The 13,792-nt window shown below is 53.2% G+C and overlaps 5 protein-coding genes across 5 annotated transcripts; 2 read left to right on the forward strand and 3 right to left on the reverse strand.

Moving 5' to 3' along the window:
* Positions 1 to 347: 347 nt before the first annotated feature.
* Positions 348 to 2,326, forward strand: W97_00596 (uncharacterized protein; the record flags this gene model as incomplete). Its single annotated transcript, XM_007778509.1, has 3 exons — positions 348 to 1,400; positions 1,537 to 1,902; positions 1,991 to 2,326. The coding sequence occupies 3 exons, from the start codon at positions 348 to 350 to the stop codon at positions 2,324 to 2,326; spliced, it is 1,755 nt and encodes a 584-aa protein (XP_007776699.1).
* A 285-nt stretch (positions 2,327 to 2,611) lies between these two features.
* On the reverse strand, positions 2,612 to 3,293 carry W97_00597 (uncharacterized protein; the record flags this gene model as incomplete). Its single annotated transcript, XM_007778510.1, has 2 exons — positions 2,612 to 3,150; positions 3,227 to 3,293. 2 exons carry the CDS (start codon positions 3,291 to 3,293, stop codon positions 2,612 to 2,614), a joined length of 606 nt encoding a protein of 201 aa, XP_007776700.1.
* Positions 3,294 to 3,857: 564 nt separating this feature from the next.
* W97_00598 (uncharacterized protein) lies at positions 3,858 to 7,048 on the forward strand (the record flags this gene model as incomplete). The annotated part of the gene is made up of 5 exons (XM_007778511.1): positions 3,858 to 3,883; positions 3,970 to 4,235; positions 4,364 to 5,636; positions 5,687 to 6,221; positions 6,284 to 7,048. 5 exons carry the CDS (start codon positions 3,858 to 3,860, stop codon positions 7,046 to 7,048), a joined length of 2,865 nt encoding a protein of 954 aa, XP_007776701.1.
* A 423-nt stretch (positions 7,049 to 7,471) lies between these two features.
* W97_00599 (uncharacterized protein) lies at positions 7,472 to 10,208 on the reverse strand (the record flags this gene model as incomplete). The annotated part of the gene is made up of 5 exons (XM_007778512.1): positions 7,472 to 7,833; positions 7,888 to 7,986; positions 8,042 to 9,199; positions 9,247 to 10,077; positions 10,127 to 10,208. 5 exons carry the CDS (start codon positions 10,206 to 10,208, stop codon positions 7,472 to 7,474), a joined length of 2,532 nt encoding a protein of 843 aa, XP_007776702.1.
* A 526-nt stretch (positions 10,209 to 10,734) lies between these two features.
* On the reverse strand, positions 10,735 to 12,534 carry W97_00600 (uncharacterized protein; the record flags this gene model as incomplete). Its single annotated transcript, XM_007778513.1, has 4 exons — positions 10,735 to 11,282; positions 11,410 to 11,561; positions 11,893 to 12,476; positions 12,526 to 12,534. 4 exons carry the CDS (start codon positions 12,532 to 12,534, stop codon positions 10,735 to 10,737), a joined length of 1,293 nt encoding a protein of 430 aa, XP_007776703.1.
* Between the last annotated feature and the right edge of the window lie 1,258 nt (positions 12,535 to 13,792).

Below are 13,792 nucleotides of genomic sequence, written 5' to 3' on the forward strand. Positions count from 1 at the left end.
GTAAACATGTCAGAGCGCTCCATATGATATAATCGTCACGGGATGGAATGTCATTCTGCTCACAGTTTCCGTAGTTATGTTCTGCATGCGTGCTTTAATGTCCCAGGGTCATCTTACTTGAGATCTATGACAGCCTTTTCGACTTATGATAGCGTAGTGCAATAGTTCAACAGCACACCTTATGTGGGCTATTCATGGACAAAGCACGTGACAGCTCAAACGTACACAGCCTCCCGTGATGCGAAGCACAGCCTGACCCATCAGCCTGACCAGACCGCCTACATTATGAGACATCGAAGCCTCAAAACCGGCGACAATGGACATGTCTTTATCTCCTCGGATCCACGATGGCCGTGCCAGGCTACTCCAACCCGGTGCCAGATTACTATCGGGAGATCAACCACCCGCCTATTTTGCAGAAGATAGCTGATCTAGACGATCCTTTGGATTTCAAGAGACTTAATCGTACCGTTGGCGAAGTCCGCAGCCGTAACTTCTGTGTAGACTTGGGAGATGAACAGGCTTGGTGCGCGTTCGATCTGACCGCTGATGCCTTCAGCGCTCTCCTCAAGACAGATAGGCCGCACGAACTTGGGACGAGATGGATCAACGTCTGGGCCCCGCACGAGCAGAAAGACATTATCCAGACACTGGCGAAGCACTACGACTTCTCTCCACGGCTCTTAGGCATCATGTGTTCTACCCCTCTGAAGCCATATCCAAGGTCGAGTGAGACCTCGAAGAACAGCTCATCTATATTCCGGTTCTCTCACCACGCCGGACCGCGCAAGACGATGTCAGGCCTGTTCAGAGATCCGGAAGATCATGTCTTAGAGAAAAGCGATGTGTCCTCAATACCGCCTTGGGATCTCTTGCGCGGAATCGACCACTACCGTCTTGTAAATGAAGTTTGGCATTGGTCCTCCGTTGACTGGGGAAGGAGATATATCTGCCTGGGCTACAACTCTCTACACGGCGTGCGTGCAAAGCTACCACATGAAGCAATTGAGCAAGACAGCAGTGAGGATCTCCCCGAAGGGAAACGCGTCTGGACATGGCTACTTCTGTGCGAGGACAAGACAGTAATCTCCATTCACGAGGACCCGTTCCCTTTCAAGAATGGAAACCTGGACCGCAGAGACGAAGAGACGCTTGTGGCTGTCCGGCGCAACCTTGCCAATGTCTTTCGTCAACTATCGAAGGCTTACGATGAATCGCAAGACAATCCGATATCTCTGCTGCCCATCCGGAAGCGAGTTGGCAACAGTGATGAGGAGACCGCTCATCGATCGACGGATATGCCTGGGTTACTATTTTACTGTCTCTTCGACGACTGGTACACTACATTCAGCCTCGTCGCTCGGCGGGAGCATCAATACTCTGCGGAGCTGAATAGAGTGGTGAGTTGCTCCTTAGCAGCATCTTGACCTGTTCTATCTGCGCAGCGAACAGTCTCTATTATTTTCACAAGCCCTTGCCTCCGCAGCACAGCTTGAAGAAAGCCTCTTGGAGGGCATGTGCTAAGAGGTTTTACAGAGAACAGAGATGTTGCAAACAGCCAAGCTCGCCCATGTCGACCGCCTGCATCATATCGGCCGGCAGCTCGCAGTCCTCAAGCGCGTCTATCAGAGTTACGAGCTGATCATCGACCGCGTACTGGAGCAGCAACAGGCCTCGCTCGCCTCACTGAAAAACTCGCATATTCTGCCAGACGACCAGTCGGCATCCATAGAAGCGTCGCACCACTCCGCAAATCAGATCCGGGAAGGCGAAAGTCTCTTGGGCGTGTCTCTGAGTTCCGCAGCACGTGTACGGTTTGAGCGGTTGAAAGACCGTATTCACCTGTACGCGTTGAGCGAGATCCAAGAGTGTCTGGATCAGAAAGAGTCGCTGGTCATGATGGTTGGTTGACCCCTTCACGCTTCTTGGCCGTGTCGCCGCTCCCGCTGACTGCGGTGGCCGAATTCACATGCTGATGTGAGCTGCACAGAACTTCAACCTCATCGCGATCAAGGAATCCTACTCCGTCGAGCGCCTGACCCGTATAACCTTACTACTCGCTAAAGTCACTATCCTGTTCATGCCTGTCAGCCTGATGACTGGATACTTCAGCACCGAGCTGGAGAACGTGACGTTTTCCCTGAAGAGTTACTGGATTTGGTTTGCGGTCATTCTTTCAGTGTCTATCTTCGCGTTGATCGCCTTTGGCTTCTTTAGCGGTACCATGGAGGGTAAGATGCTGTATCGGCCGATTGGCCGGCGGATCGTGGACTCGTGGAGGACTGTGAAAGAACGACGGAGTAGGAAGATGGTTGCGGAACAGTAGCATCGTTTGAGTTTCAGCGCATGAAGGCGAGAAGGCGTTGGCTGTAGAGTTGGAATATAGCTGAGCTTGCGACGTTCTTATGGCAAGAATCTTACACTGTATCTACAGGACGAAAAATGACGACCCGTTTCAGCTGTGAAAAGCGGCTATGCACCGAGCACTCAGGGTCTCCCAACGCCAGAAATGCCTTTCTGTCTTCACAGCGCAAGCCATTCACCACTCCGCGTGCGCCTAACCCCACAGTAGAGAATACCAACGCCAACCCCCCTAATGCCCTCAAAAACCCTATAACGCTCCCTCCCTTCCCTCTCTCCCCTCCCTCCCCCTCCGCCACTCATCCAACGCCCTCTCAAACCCCTCCCCCGTATCCCCACACCTCTCACCAATCAACCCCCACGTCCTGCTCCTCACAATACTCTCCACCATCCGCTCATTCCTGATCAACCCGGCCAGCGCCTCCGTCCTCGCCTCCCGTGGAAAATACCGCCCACTATATGGATCCAGCCTTTCATCGACAATCCTCTCTCTCGCCCGCGCGTTCTCCACACCCCGTACCAGGCTCTCCGGGTCGTTGGGGTCGGGGGATGTGGCGACGCCGGCGCAGTAGGAGAGGACATCGGAGCGGGATTGCCAGGAGGGGAAGAGGATGGAGTTTTTGAAGGAGGTGCAGGCGGGGCCGGGGATGCGGCGGCGGGAGGCGGGCGGGAGGGTTGCGCGCACGGAGGTCGAGGACGGGTCGAAGGGGGAGAGGGAGGGGGTGAGCAGCGCGTTGAGGTTCTGCGTTATGCTGTCGTCTATTGTGCTGCGCGAGAGGCGGAGGAAGTCTGGGGGCGGGTTAGGGCTGAAGCGTGAGGGCATGCTAGGTGGGGGAGAGGAGGGGAGGGATGAGGGACGGCATACCTCGGAGGGCAGTTTGGTTGAAGCAGAACTGTGGCGTCAGTTCGGGGTGCTCGTAGGGTTTGGACATGGTGTCTTCCGGCGGGTTGACCTGGATAGAGGGTTCTTGCGGAGGCGGAGGTAAAGGCGAGTCTGCGGTGGCAGCCGCCCGTTTCCAGAAAAGGCCTGCCGTGGCTGTGGGTTGGTCTTTTGGCTGCGACTAAGAATAGTCTTATACGACTACCAGACGGGAATAGAGGCTTCTATGATGGTATATATACTGTATGCTGCATCTGTGGCGGATGGTTCAGGACAACTTTGGGGGAGTTGCAGGGGCCAAGCTTCCGATGACGCCGACAAGGCAGAGCTCGCGTCCAAGGGTCTGCGCGTGCCCGAAATCAATCAATTTACGCGCTCCTCCAGCACCACACGCTCCCCTCCACCCGCCATTCGGGATACATGCACACCCGCATCTACAACCTGCCTGGGCATGCGAGCTCTCCAATCTGTTCTGCGCCAGAGGTTCCACCCTGCTAATCCAGCATTTTCCCTCGACCGCTGCCTAATCTACGCACAGCGCACAGCCTGTAGTTATAGCTGTGCTCGCACACTCGCATCTTGGAATTGTCGCCGCTGTGGTATATCTTGTCCAGCTATGCCACCCAAGCAGGCAACGTTGGGGTATGTTAAACCATCCCAGACCACCTTGGGGTGCGGACATGGTCTCCCACTGTGCTGTTCTGGAAGCTTGTCTCACCTCTCCGCAGCAAGTTCTTTGGCCGTCCCAATGGCTTAAAGCCGGAACCGCAGCAGTCGAAGCTCTCCTTCTCGAGCAAGTCCCAACCTAAGAAGGAGTCAGTCGTAAAGAAGGAGCAACCTATGGAAGAGGAAGAGGGGGAGGATGCGAGTGCGGGGGCTGTGCAAGCAGACGATGGTGGAGATGTTCCTATGAAGGATGAGAGGCCACGAACTCCTGAGCCGCAGGCCAATGGGTCACCGGATGAGGTTGACGGAGAGGGTGCAGATGACTCAAGTACGTTCTCCTCGACCTCATTCACCGCTAGTCATGACCAGAGTCAGCCTCTTCTCGCCCAGCTGGATTTAATTTTCGGTGCATCTTCTGGTCAAATACACATTCTGACAACATGCGATTGCGCTCAGGCAACGAAGCGACCGCGATTACAACGCCATCGGTTCCTCAGCGGCCGAACAAGAGACCAGCTGAAGATGACGGCGAAGATTCATCGTATTCTGATGTGGAACCGAAGAATAAGAGGCGGAGGAAGCCTTCACCAAACCCGCCAACGAAGACCAGTCCGCAAGCGAAGCCGAAAGCCAGCTCACAAGAAAAGCCGAAGGCAAAGCCTAAGAAGTCAGTCACATTCAAGGAGACAGAATCACCAGCGACTAGTCCAAAGGGTGAAAAAACAGCCAGGGAGGCAGCCAAACCGAAGACGTCAAACGGTACTCCCAAGCGAGTGAAGAAGGAAGGATCTAAGGCCGTCGTAGAAGTGGTCGTCAAGTCGCCTCGAAGCAAAGCCCCCAAGCCGGTTGCGACAGCTGAAGTGGTTGAAACCGAACAAAATTCATCAGCCGAAGAGGTCGCATCTGACGCAGAAGAGGGAGTTGAATCTGACGAAGACGAAAAGCCTGAGGTTGTCGCCAAAGCAAGAGAGAAGGTCCAATTAACACTCAAGGCGGGCGAAAAGGACCCATATCCGGATTGGAAAGATGGTGATCCTGTTCCCTATGCCGCGCTGTGTACGACGTTCTCGAAGATTGAGATGACCACAAAGCGCCTCGAGATCCTAGCTCATTGCTCACTGTTCCTACGACAAGTCCTGCGCCTGACGCCGAACGACCTTCTACCTACCGTGCAACTCATGATCAACAAGCTTGCTGCCGACTATGCCGGAATAGAGCTGGGCATAGGCGAGTCACTCATCATGAAGGCTATCGGTGAAGCCACGGGCAGAAGCTTGAACATCATCAAGGCTGATCAGAATGAGATTGGAGATCTAGGTCTTGTGGCAGCAAAGAGCAGGTCCACACAGCCAACCATGTTCAAGCCGAAGCCGTTGACTGTTCGGGGTGTCCACGAAGGCCTCATGGCTATTGCGACCACGTCCGAAGGTGCAGGTGCACAGGGTCGGAAGATTGCAGGCATCAAGAAGTTACTGTCCGCTGCGGATGCACATCTCGCCGGGAAGGGCAGCAAAGGCGTCGACATTACAAAAGACAAGGGCGGGCCCAGCGAGATGAAGTATATCGTCAGGGCACTGGAGGGTAAGATGAGGCTGGGCCTGGCGGACAAGACAGTTCTTGTAGCACTCGCACAGGCGATGGTCTTTCACGAGGCGTCACAGAAGGGCGACAAGATTCCAAGCACTGAGCAGCTGGCGAAAGGCGAGACCATCCTGAAGTCGGTTTACAGGTAAGGAAAACTGGCTGACTGAAACCCAACATCCATTGACATCTTTCTAGTGAACTCCCCAGTTACGAGGTTGTCGTGCCAGCCATGCTCGAGCACGGCATCACCAATCTGCGGGAGAGCTGCAAGCTCCAGCCCGGTGTGCCCCTGAAGCCTATGCTTGCCAAACCTACCAAATCAATCACCGAGGTCCTCGACCGCTTCGAAGGGAAGAACTTCACCTGCGAGTACAAGTATGACGGAGAGCGGGCTCAGATCCACTTTGTCGCCCATGATGCAGCTCAGGAATATGCGACTGCAGTGTCGGCAGCCGGCAAGAGCGAAAAGGGCATCGCCAACATCTTCTCTCGGAACTCGGAGGACTTGTCGAAGAAATATCCAGACATCCTCCAAAAGCTGCCGACATGGGTTAAGGACGGCACAAAGAGCTTCGTCCTTGACTGCGAGACCGTCGCATGGGATGTGGTGCAGAAGAAAGTGCTGCCATTCCAACAGCTCATGACGCGCAAGCGCAAGGACGTCAAAGCTGAGGACATCACAGTCAAGGTCTGCGTGTTCGCCTTTGACTTGCTTTTCTTGAACGGCGAGGTATGTCCTCCTAATCTCTTCCCCCAAGCATAATCCTGTTCATAGACTAACACAGCCAATAGGCCCTTGTAAACCAACCCTTCCGCGAACGCCGCGAAAAGCTGCACGTTGCCTTCCAACCCATCGAAGGTGAGTTCGCCTTCGCCCAATACGGCGACACCTCCGACCTCGACGCCATCCAAACCCTCCTCGACGACTCCGTGAAAGCCTCCTGCGAAGGCCTGATGGTGAAAATGCTCGACGGCCCCTCCTCGCACTACGAGCCGTCCCGGCGGTCCCAAAACTGGCTCAAAGTGAAAAAGGACTATCTCTCCGGCGTGGGCGACTCGCTGGACCTGGTCGTGCTAGGCGCCTACTACGGCCGCGGCAAGCGCACCTCCGTATACGGCGCCTTCCTGCTCGCGTGCTACAACCCGGCCACCCAGGTCTACGAAACCGTCTGCAACATCGGGACCGGGTTCTCCGAGGCCGTGCTGGAAGAGTTCCACGCCCAGCTCAAGGAACTCGTCATCGAGCGCCCGAAACCCTTTTACGCGCATGCGGCGGGGAACAACTTCCAGCCGGACGTCTGGTTCGAAGCCCGCTATGTTTGGGAGGTCAAGACGGCGGATCTAACGCTGTCGCCGCGGTACAAGGCCGCTGCGGACCAGCTCAGTAATTCGGGGGGAAAGGGGATTAGTCTCAGGTTTCCGCGGTTTATTAAGGTGAGGGATGATAAGAGGCCCGAGCAGGCGACGACGAGTAGGATGATCGCGGAGATGTATCAGAAGCAGGAGAGTGTGGCCAAGAATAAGGGACCGGCGGTGGATGATGATTTTGAGTATTGAGCTGTTGCTGGCGGAAGAGCGGACAATGGCCGGAAGGGCATGTGGAGAGGAGCTTGCTTCGTCGCTTTGAGCATCAAGTGGTTGGGGCATACGGATCATGGGATGGGATACCAGTTTGCTGGCGAATAATCTGGCTCGGCGCTTTATGCATCGGATTGCTAGGTTGACCTATCCAGTGACAACAACACAACTAGCTGGTAATTTGCTTATGCATACGTCTTCTCTCCGTCTGCTACATTATGCAGCTCATGGAGAACGTTAAGGATGGCCGCAAAATGCAGCGCCATATGCACACAAAACTATCCTCGGCAAGCGCCCTGTACATCCATTATCTATAAACTTTTCCCACTGGCAGGACGATGCGCTGGACCCAACCCCTGGGCAGTATCTGCAGCTTTACATAAAAACGTTGAGTATTGAGGATCAAGCGTCTGCAAACACAGTGGCTTCCGGCCACCGCTTCCGTGCCGCGTTGATGTATGCTTCTCTAGCTTCCGATCCGCTCTTCCACTCGCCAAGTAGCGAGAGGCCGTTCTTGGCGTCTTGCAGCTCGATGGTGTCGAAATCCAGTGTTGCTAGAAGCTCTTTCTCGTTCTGAGGTAATGAGCTCGAGTCGAGTAATTGACGGACCTTCAGGCCGGCTTGCACATGCGGGGCGCTTTTGCTGTGCTTGGAGATGAAGGAATCGTTGTAGTCTGAGAGTGAAGTCGAGGTGGGGATAAGGGTGAATGTGGAGTCGATGACTTTGGCGACGGGCGGAGGAAGCGGTTCGGATAGTGTGTCCACTGCGGCAGATTCGTCAGTACGTCAGTGGTGTATTAATTTGCTGCGTGACTTACAGGTTCGGCGGAAACGGACTGTCTGTTCATGCAGGGTTGGATTCTCGGAATCTATGCTCGATGCTGCCAGCAGGCATTTGAGAGCTAGTAGATGTTTATCTAACAAAGGGGTCAGCCAAGCTTCCAAGCCATATCGGCGAAGGGACAGTCTTACTTTTGCGCGTGAAAACCTCAAACCCCACGTTTTGCGCCTCAATGTTCTTCGGACTGAACTCTAGCAGAAATGAAAGGAACTTCCCTGCATCCTGCAAAGGTTCCTTCGTTCGCGCAAGCTTCGTGCCTTGAGGATCCTTATCCTCCTTCTTCAGCTCGCCATCCGCGCCGGTTGCCGGTTTCTTCGTTGCAGCCTTTTTCTCTGCTTCCTTCCTCTCAGCCTCAGCCTTCTCTTGCTTTTCCTGTTCCCTCTTTGCCTTCTTCATAGCCTTCTTCCGCTCATTAGCATCCATGCTGTCCATGTCGGTGAAGCCGTTGGTGAGAGACTCATGCGCTAGGTGCGGCTTATCGTGGAGCATGATGTAGGCTTTGACAGCGAAAATTGCAGCTCGCGAGTAGTAGGGGTGTTCTCGGAGGTGGTCTTCCCATCTGATCATATCGACGTATGCCCTGATCTGACCTTTGCGTAGCGAAAAACTGTGGAAGTCGAACTGGTCCTCTTGCCAGATGTCAAAGATGTCATAGATGGCGTGAAATCTCTTGAGGGCCAGACCGAATTTTCCCTGCCGTAAATACGCCTCTCCATCCTCGGTGAGATACCACATGCACTGTAGGTCATGGAGATCCCCCAGAGCTTCTTTAACGGTCTCGTTCTTGGTGAATTTGCTCATCGTCTTGAGGGCATTCTCGTTCTCGTTGTTCCGCAGCTGATACTTCGCGCACTTACTGTTGATGGCGCGATCCCGCTCGTCCCAGGTCCGCGCCTCATCCATGATCTCCGATGCCTTCGCTGGGTTGCCGTAGTGCTTCCATATTCGTGCCTTGGTCATGCCATACTCAACCGCCTTTGGGTTCATCTCGAGGGCCTTGTCTATGAAGTCCAATGCCTTGCTGAGATCGCGGCTGAGATGATAGTTGTAGTGTTGCGCGAGGAAATAGAGCACAGCCTCGTCAAATTTATTGGAAGACCGATCACCTTCGTGATTCTCTGCCGACCCATTCGTCAACTGCTCCGAGGCGTAACCATTCACCAGTTCTTCAATTATTGTTCTCTTTGCGGGATCTCTGTACAGCGCTTTCACATTTGCGAACGTCGATGGGATGCCTCTCTTCAGCATGCTACGTAGGTAGCGATCCGCCGCGGTCTTGAAGCTTTCGCCTAACTGCGGTCAGTCAAAGGTGGCGCAACGAACGATGGGCACCAACCTTGCAGAAAGTCAAGCGGCACCCTCCGAGCGGCATCCACCTTCTCGCTCTTGGCGGCATAAGACTCGTATAACTCGGCCAGTTTTGGTATTGAGTCGTCATCCGTCCTATCAAGTCCCATTGCTTTCTCCAACCCCTCGTAGTATGCTCGGTACTCATTATTCCGGTCGAGCAACGCCCTATACGCCTTTTGTGCCTCCTCTTTCCGGTCTAGCAGAAGTAAATACCGCGCGCGCATCTCCATCACAGCTGTCCGATCCAGACTATTTTTCATGACCGCCTCCAGATGGCTCAAAGCTTTCTCAATGTTCCCCGATTCCGCTATAATGGTGTTCTTGTACAGGATTGCCTCGGAGTGTTCGATGTCGGACTTCGGTGGGGGCGATTTAAGCGTGTCCTCGTAGGTTGTAAGAATCCTCTCCGCTGCCTCGAATTCACCGTTCAGATGATGAGCCACAGCCATAGCGGTCCAATTTTGCCGCACGTGTGGACGCGACTTCAGAATCGCCATCCGAGTCTGCACAAAACCGGGATAGTCCCTCATCTGAACTTGTAGCTGCGCAAGGTCCCGCGATATCTGCGCAGAATCAGGGTCCAACTTCAACGCAAACTTGTATGCCTTGATTGCCTCCTCATAGTTCTTCGCGGTTCGATACAGGAGACCGTAGACATGCCAACACACGTGCGACTTGACATCGTTCTTGAGGGCCACTTTAGCGAGTTCGAAGGCTTCTGTCGAGTTTCCCTGGGCATTGAGGATGAGCGCTTTCATCGCCTGCGTATCGCCATGGTTCGGGACTTTTCGAAGGATCTGTTCTGCCGACTTCAGACCTGCCGACATCAGTACTGCGCTCGGTTCCGGACAGTCAACTGAAGATACCTTTCTTGTACTGCTTTGCTTCGTAGTTCTTGACCACTTGTTTGAACAAGGAGTTCTCCTTCGAGGGCAGCGGCTGTGGCATGGTTGGGGCGCTTCCGTCCGAGAGTGTCTGTGTAGTAGTGTGCGATACGAATGAGCAAACGCTGGATTTCAGGACTCCGGGTAATTGCGCAGAATTCAGAACTCCTTCAAATGCTCAAGCATCCTAATGTACCGAAGAGATGAGGGAATACGCCAATGAAGGCGTCGGAGCTCCGTAACCTCGACGAGGCCGAACAGCTTCTGACCGTGAAAGTGTGGATTATTTAGCCGGAGAACTGCCGGTCTGGGGACTCTCGTCGTCTCGTAGGGCTGAATTGACGAATCGGGCGTGTTCCGCAGCTACCGCTTAGTCTAGGTATTGTTTGACAGTTTATATGACACATTAAACGGGCAGTGGAAGCAGCTGGGAAGAGCTTGGCTTTTCTGTTACGCATAAGCTTAAAATCATGCCCAAAGAGCGGGCGTTATGATACATTTGCAAATATCTACCACTTTAGGACAAACATGACTACGCAAGTGGTATACGCTGCAAACATCAGGAGAAAGTCGTGTCTAGGTAGAGACAATTATGCCTTGCTGATCCGCGTAGACCTTCTCCTGCCCAAATGGTCTTCGTCCTTGGGCACAGCGGATTCTTCTTTGAGTGCATTGTCCTTAGCGGACTTCTTCGAGGACTTGCTGGCAGCGGCTGCTGTCTTCCGCCTCTTCCTCCCTTGCTCTTCTTCCACATCATCCTCCTTCTCATGGTCCGGCTCATCGATCTCATCTTCAACTTGGGCTTGGGGCTTGCCTCTGCCCCTCTTGACCGGCTTCGAAGGTTTCGGCTCTTTCCCGGCCTGCGCACCGTTCGTCTTGGCCTTGCCGCTGTTCTTGGTGCGTCGGGCTGGCTTCTTCTTACTTGCCTCCTCCTCACTGGCACTATCAGCGCCATCTACGTCTTCCTGCGAGTCCTCCACATCCGCAGAAACGTCACCAGCAACTTGACCTGTCTTCTTTTGAACGCTAGGGATGATCGCAGACGTTCTTCCAGCCACTTTGAGAAATTGGATTTTTTCTCCCGATGGCAGTTTACCGCCTTCTTTTTTGCCCTTTGACCACCTGTATCTCATAAGCCCTGAGAGAAATTAGCTATCTCTACTCGCATTGTATAGCTCTGCAAGTGCTTGAGAGTATAATGCTCGACCATCGTAATACATGACAGGGCATAGGCTACGCATGGATGGCAGGCTCTACCAACTCACAATTCTCTGGAAACTGGCTGGAGTCGGCCAGTGTGTCCACCGCGATTTTGCACACGCCGATGAGGGAGTTGTGCAGCTGCTTCATTTGGTCGTCGCTGAATGTGTTGCTGTATTGTTCGGGGTGTATTTTGGCTTGATAGAGAACCTCGTCCCTGTGCGCTGTCAGACGTAATCTCTGTAAATCATCTGACCGGGAGTTGCAAAATGGTACGACGTTGCGATCATATAGCGACAGGCACAACAGTGTCATCTTAAATCGCCGGCGTGAAAACGCTAGTTGTCTGGATAATACGCCAGTAGCTCAATGCTCCTGTACATCCTCACCCTGGATGTTCGAAATACGGGTTTTGTTGACTGTTCCAACTTTGAGATAGATTCACCAGTCGCATGAGTTGCTATTGGTACGCCCATCGTCACACAATCTAAACGTCGTACCGTTTGCAACTCGCGGCTAATTCTGACTTCACGGAACATTCAACTTACGCTACCCAGTTGCCGACGCCGCTGATGTTTGCTTGGTCCAACAGGAGAGCCTTCACTGGCACTCTTTTACTCCGCATTTTGCGAGAAAGCCATTCCAGCGTGATGGTATCACGGTCTATCACCGGGTCGGGGCCGTTTTCCTTCAGAGGCGTCGTCAGTCTCATCTTGTCCCCCTCGGCGTCCACCAGTCTGATTCGAGCAAGCCGTCGTGCATCCACAAAAGCCACCTCGCATTTGGGCTCCTCAGCTGTCTCAAGGACAAACTTCCAGAACTTTGGCGGCCACTGCTCTTCTTCCTGTTTCGTCGGTTTATAGTACGATGTATCGTCGTTGGAAAACTTCATCCAGCCGGTCATGCCGAAGTGCATCAGGGGGTGCGGAGGTGATGACATGACCAGCCAGAAGTATTTGCCTTGTTGCCGTGCATCGAGAACTTTCTTGCCGGTCATGGCTTTCTTGAAGGCGGTTGCGGATGTGCCCACTTTGCCGTAGACAATGTCATCTTCTTGAGTTTTGACTGCTGCAATAGTCTTCCCAACAAGGTGCTTCTTGAGATAATGGACAATGCGCGCGACTTCTCCAATCTGTGAGACTGTTAATGAACTGACCCTGCGCAAGGCTGGATCGACGTACCTCGGGCATTGTGAACGTCAAGTAGTGAAGTTCTCAAGAGCAATTGCTCAACTTTTTCTGGTTTCTCGAAGTTACTAACCGCTTACTTTGCGAAATGAAGCAAATGCGCGGGAAGTCGTCTTGTTGTTTAGGATTGTGGGAGTGCTGGGACGCGAAGTTCGCGATGAGACGCGCTCGCACTTCGCCCGGTCATGTGCGTCACTGTGGCTTGGGCAGCCAGCCAGCCCAGCTCTCTGCGATTTTGCTCACATCAACATGACGGATATATTCAAGACTCTCATGGTGATAGCAGAAAGGGAGGAACCATAGCCACGGGAAAATTCCAATCGCCGACGATTAGAACATCTTCTTCAATCACTGCGTGACCGATGAACATAAGCATCATCACACAAATCTTACAAAGATGGAGAGTTTACCGCAACTTCACAAGCAAGCATCGAACTGGAATCCATAGTAATGCCGTAGCAAAATACTTCGCAGCATCACTTGTTCGCATTCAGGCGCTACTGCTAATATTATCTACAAGCTGATGCACGCCTTCTCTTGTTACTCGCCGATAAGGCCCCTGCAAGCGGTTACATAATAGGCCCAGTATCATCATTTCCTTGCTCATGGACAGATTCTACACCACTCTTCTACTATTTCTCCCATTGTGGGCTTAACGATGCTGCCATCATGGGCGTTCCTGGCTGCGGCGTTGCCTGTTGTGACCCTTGCCCATTCAGTCAGTATCGACCAAGACATTCGAACTGAGATTGATCAGCAACGGCTCGAAGAGCTGGAGAGGAAGTGGGGAACAGATGTGGTTCTGCCCTTCCCTATATATGTTCGACACCTTGAACTAATGGGTTTGTAGTGGGGTTTCTCGGGCATCAGCACTTTTGCACATCTTCCCCATACAAGATGCTTGAGTCACCCAGAAACTCCGTATGATATTGGTATCATTGGTGCGCCATTCGACACGGCAGTGAGCTATAGACCTGGTAGGTAGTATGTACGTAGCGTCTGTCTACGTGTTGTTTCAAGCCAGTGGTTCTGTTTCTCATGTCCCTTGCTCTGGCTCTGGGTGATGTATACCTCAGTTACAATGTCGATGCCCTAATCAAAGCCGTCTATAAAAACTTACTAACGCAGCTCCGTGCTAGGTGCCCGGTTTGGACCTCGAGCCATCCGTGCCGGATCTGCCCGTCAGACATCATTTAGAGGATTCAATCCACGTGCACATATAAATCCGTACACGTCTTGGGCCAAAGTTATAGACTGTGGC

The sequence above is a fragment of the Coniosporium apollinis genome, assembly GCF_000281105.1.
Source record: "Coniosporium apollinis CBS 100218 chromosome Unknown supercont1.2, whole genome shotgun sequence".
Taxonomy (NCBI): Eukaryota; Fungi; Ascomycota; class Dothideomycetes; genus Coniosporium; species Coniosporium apollinis.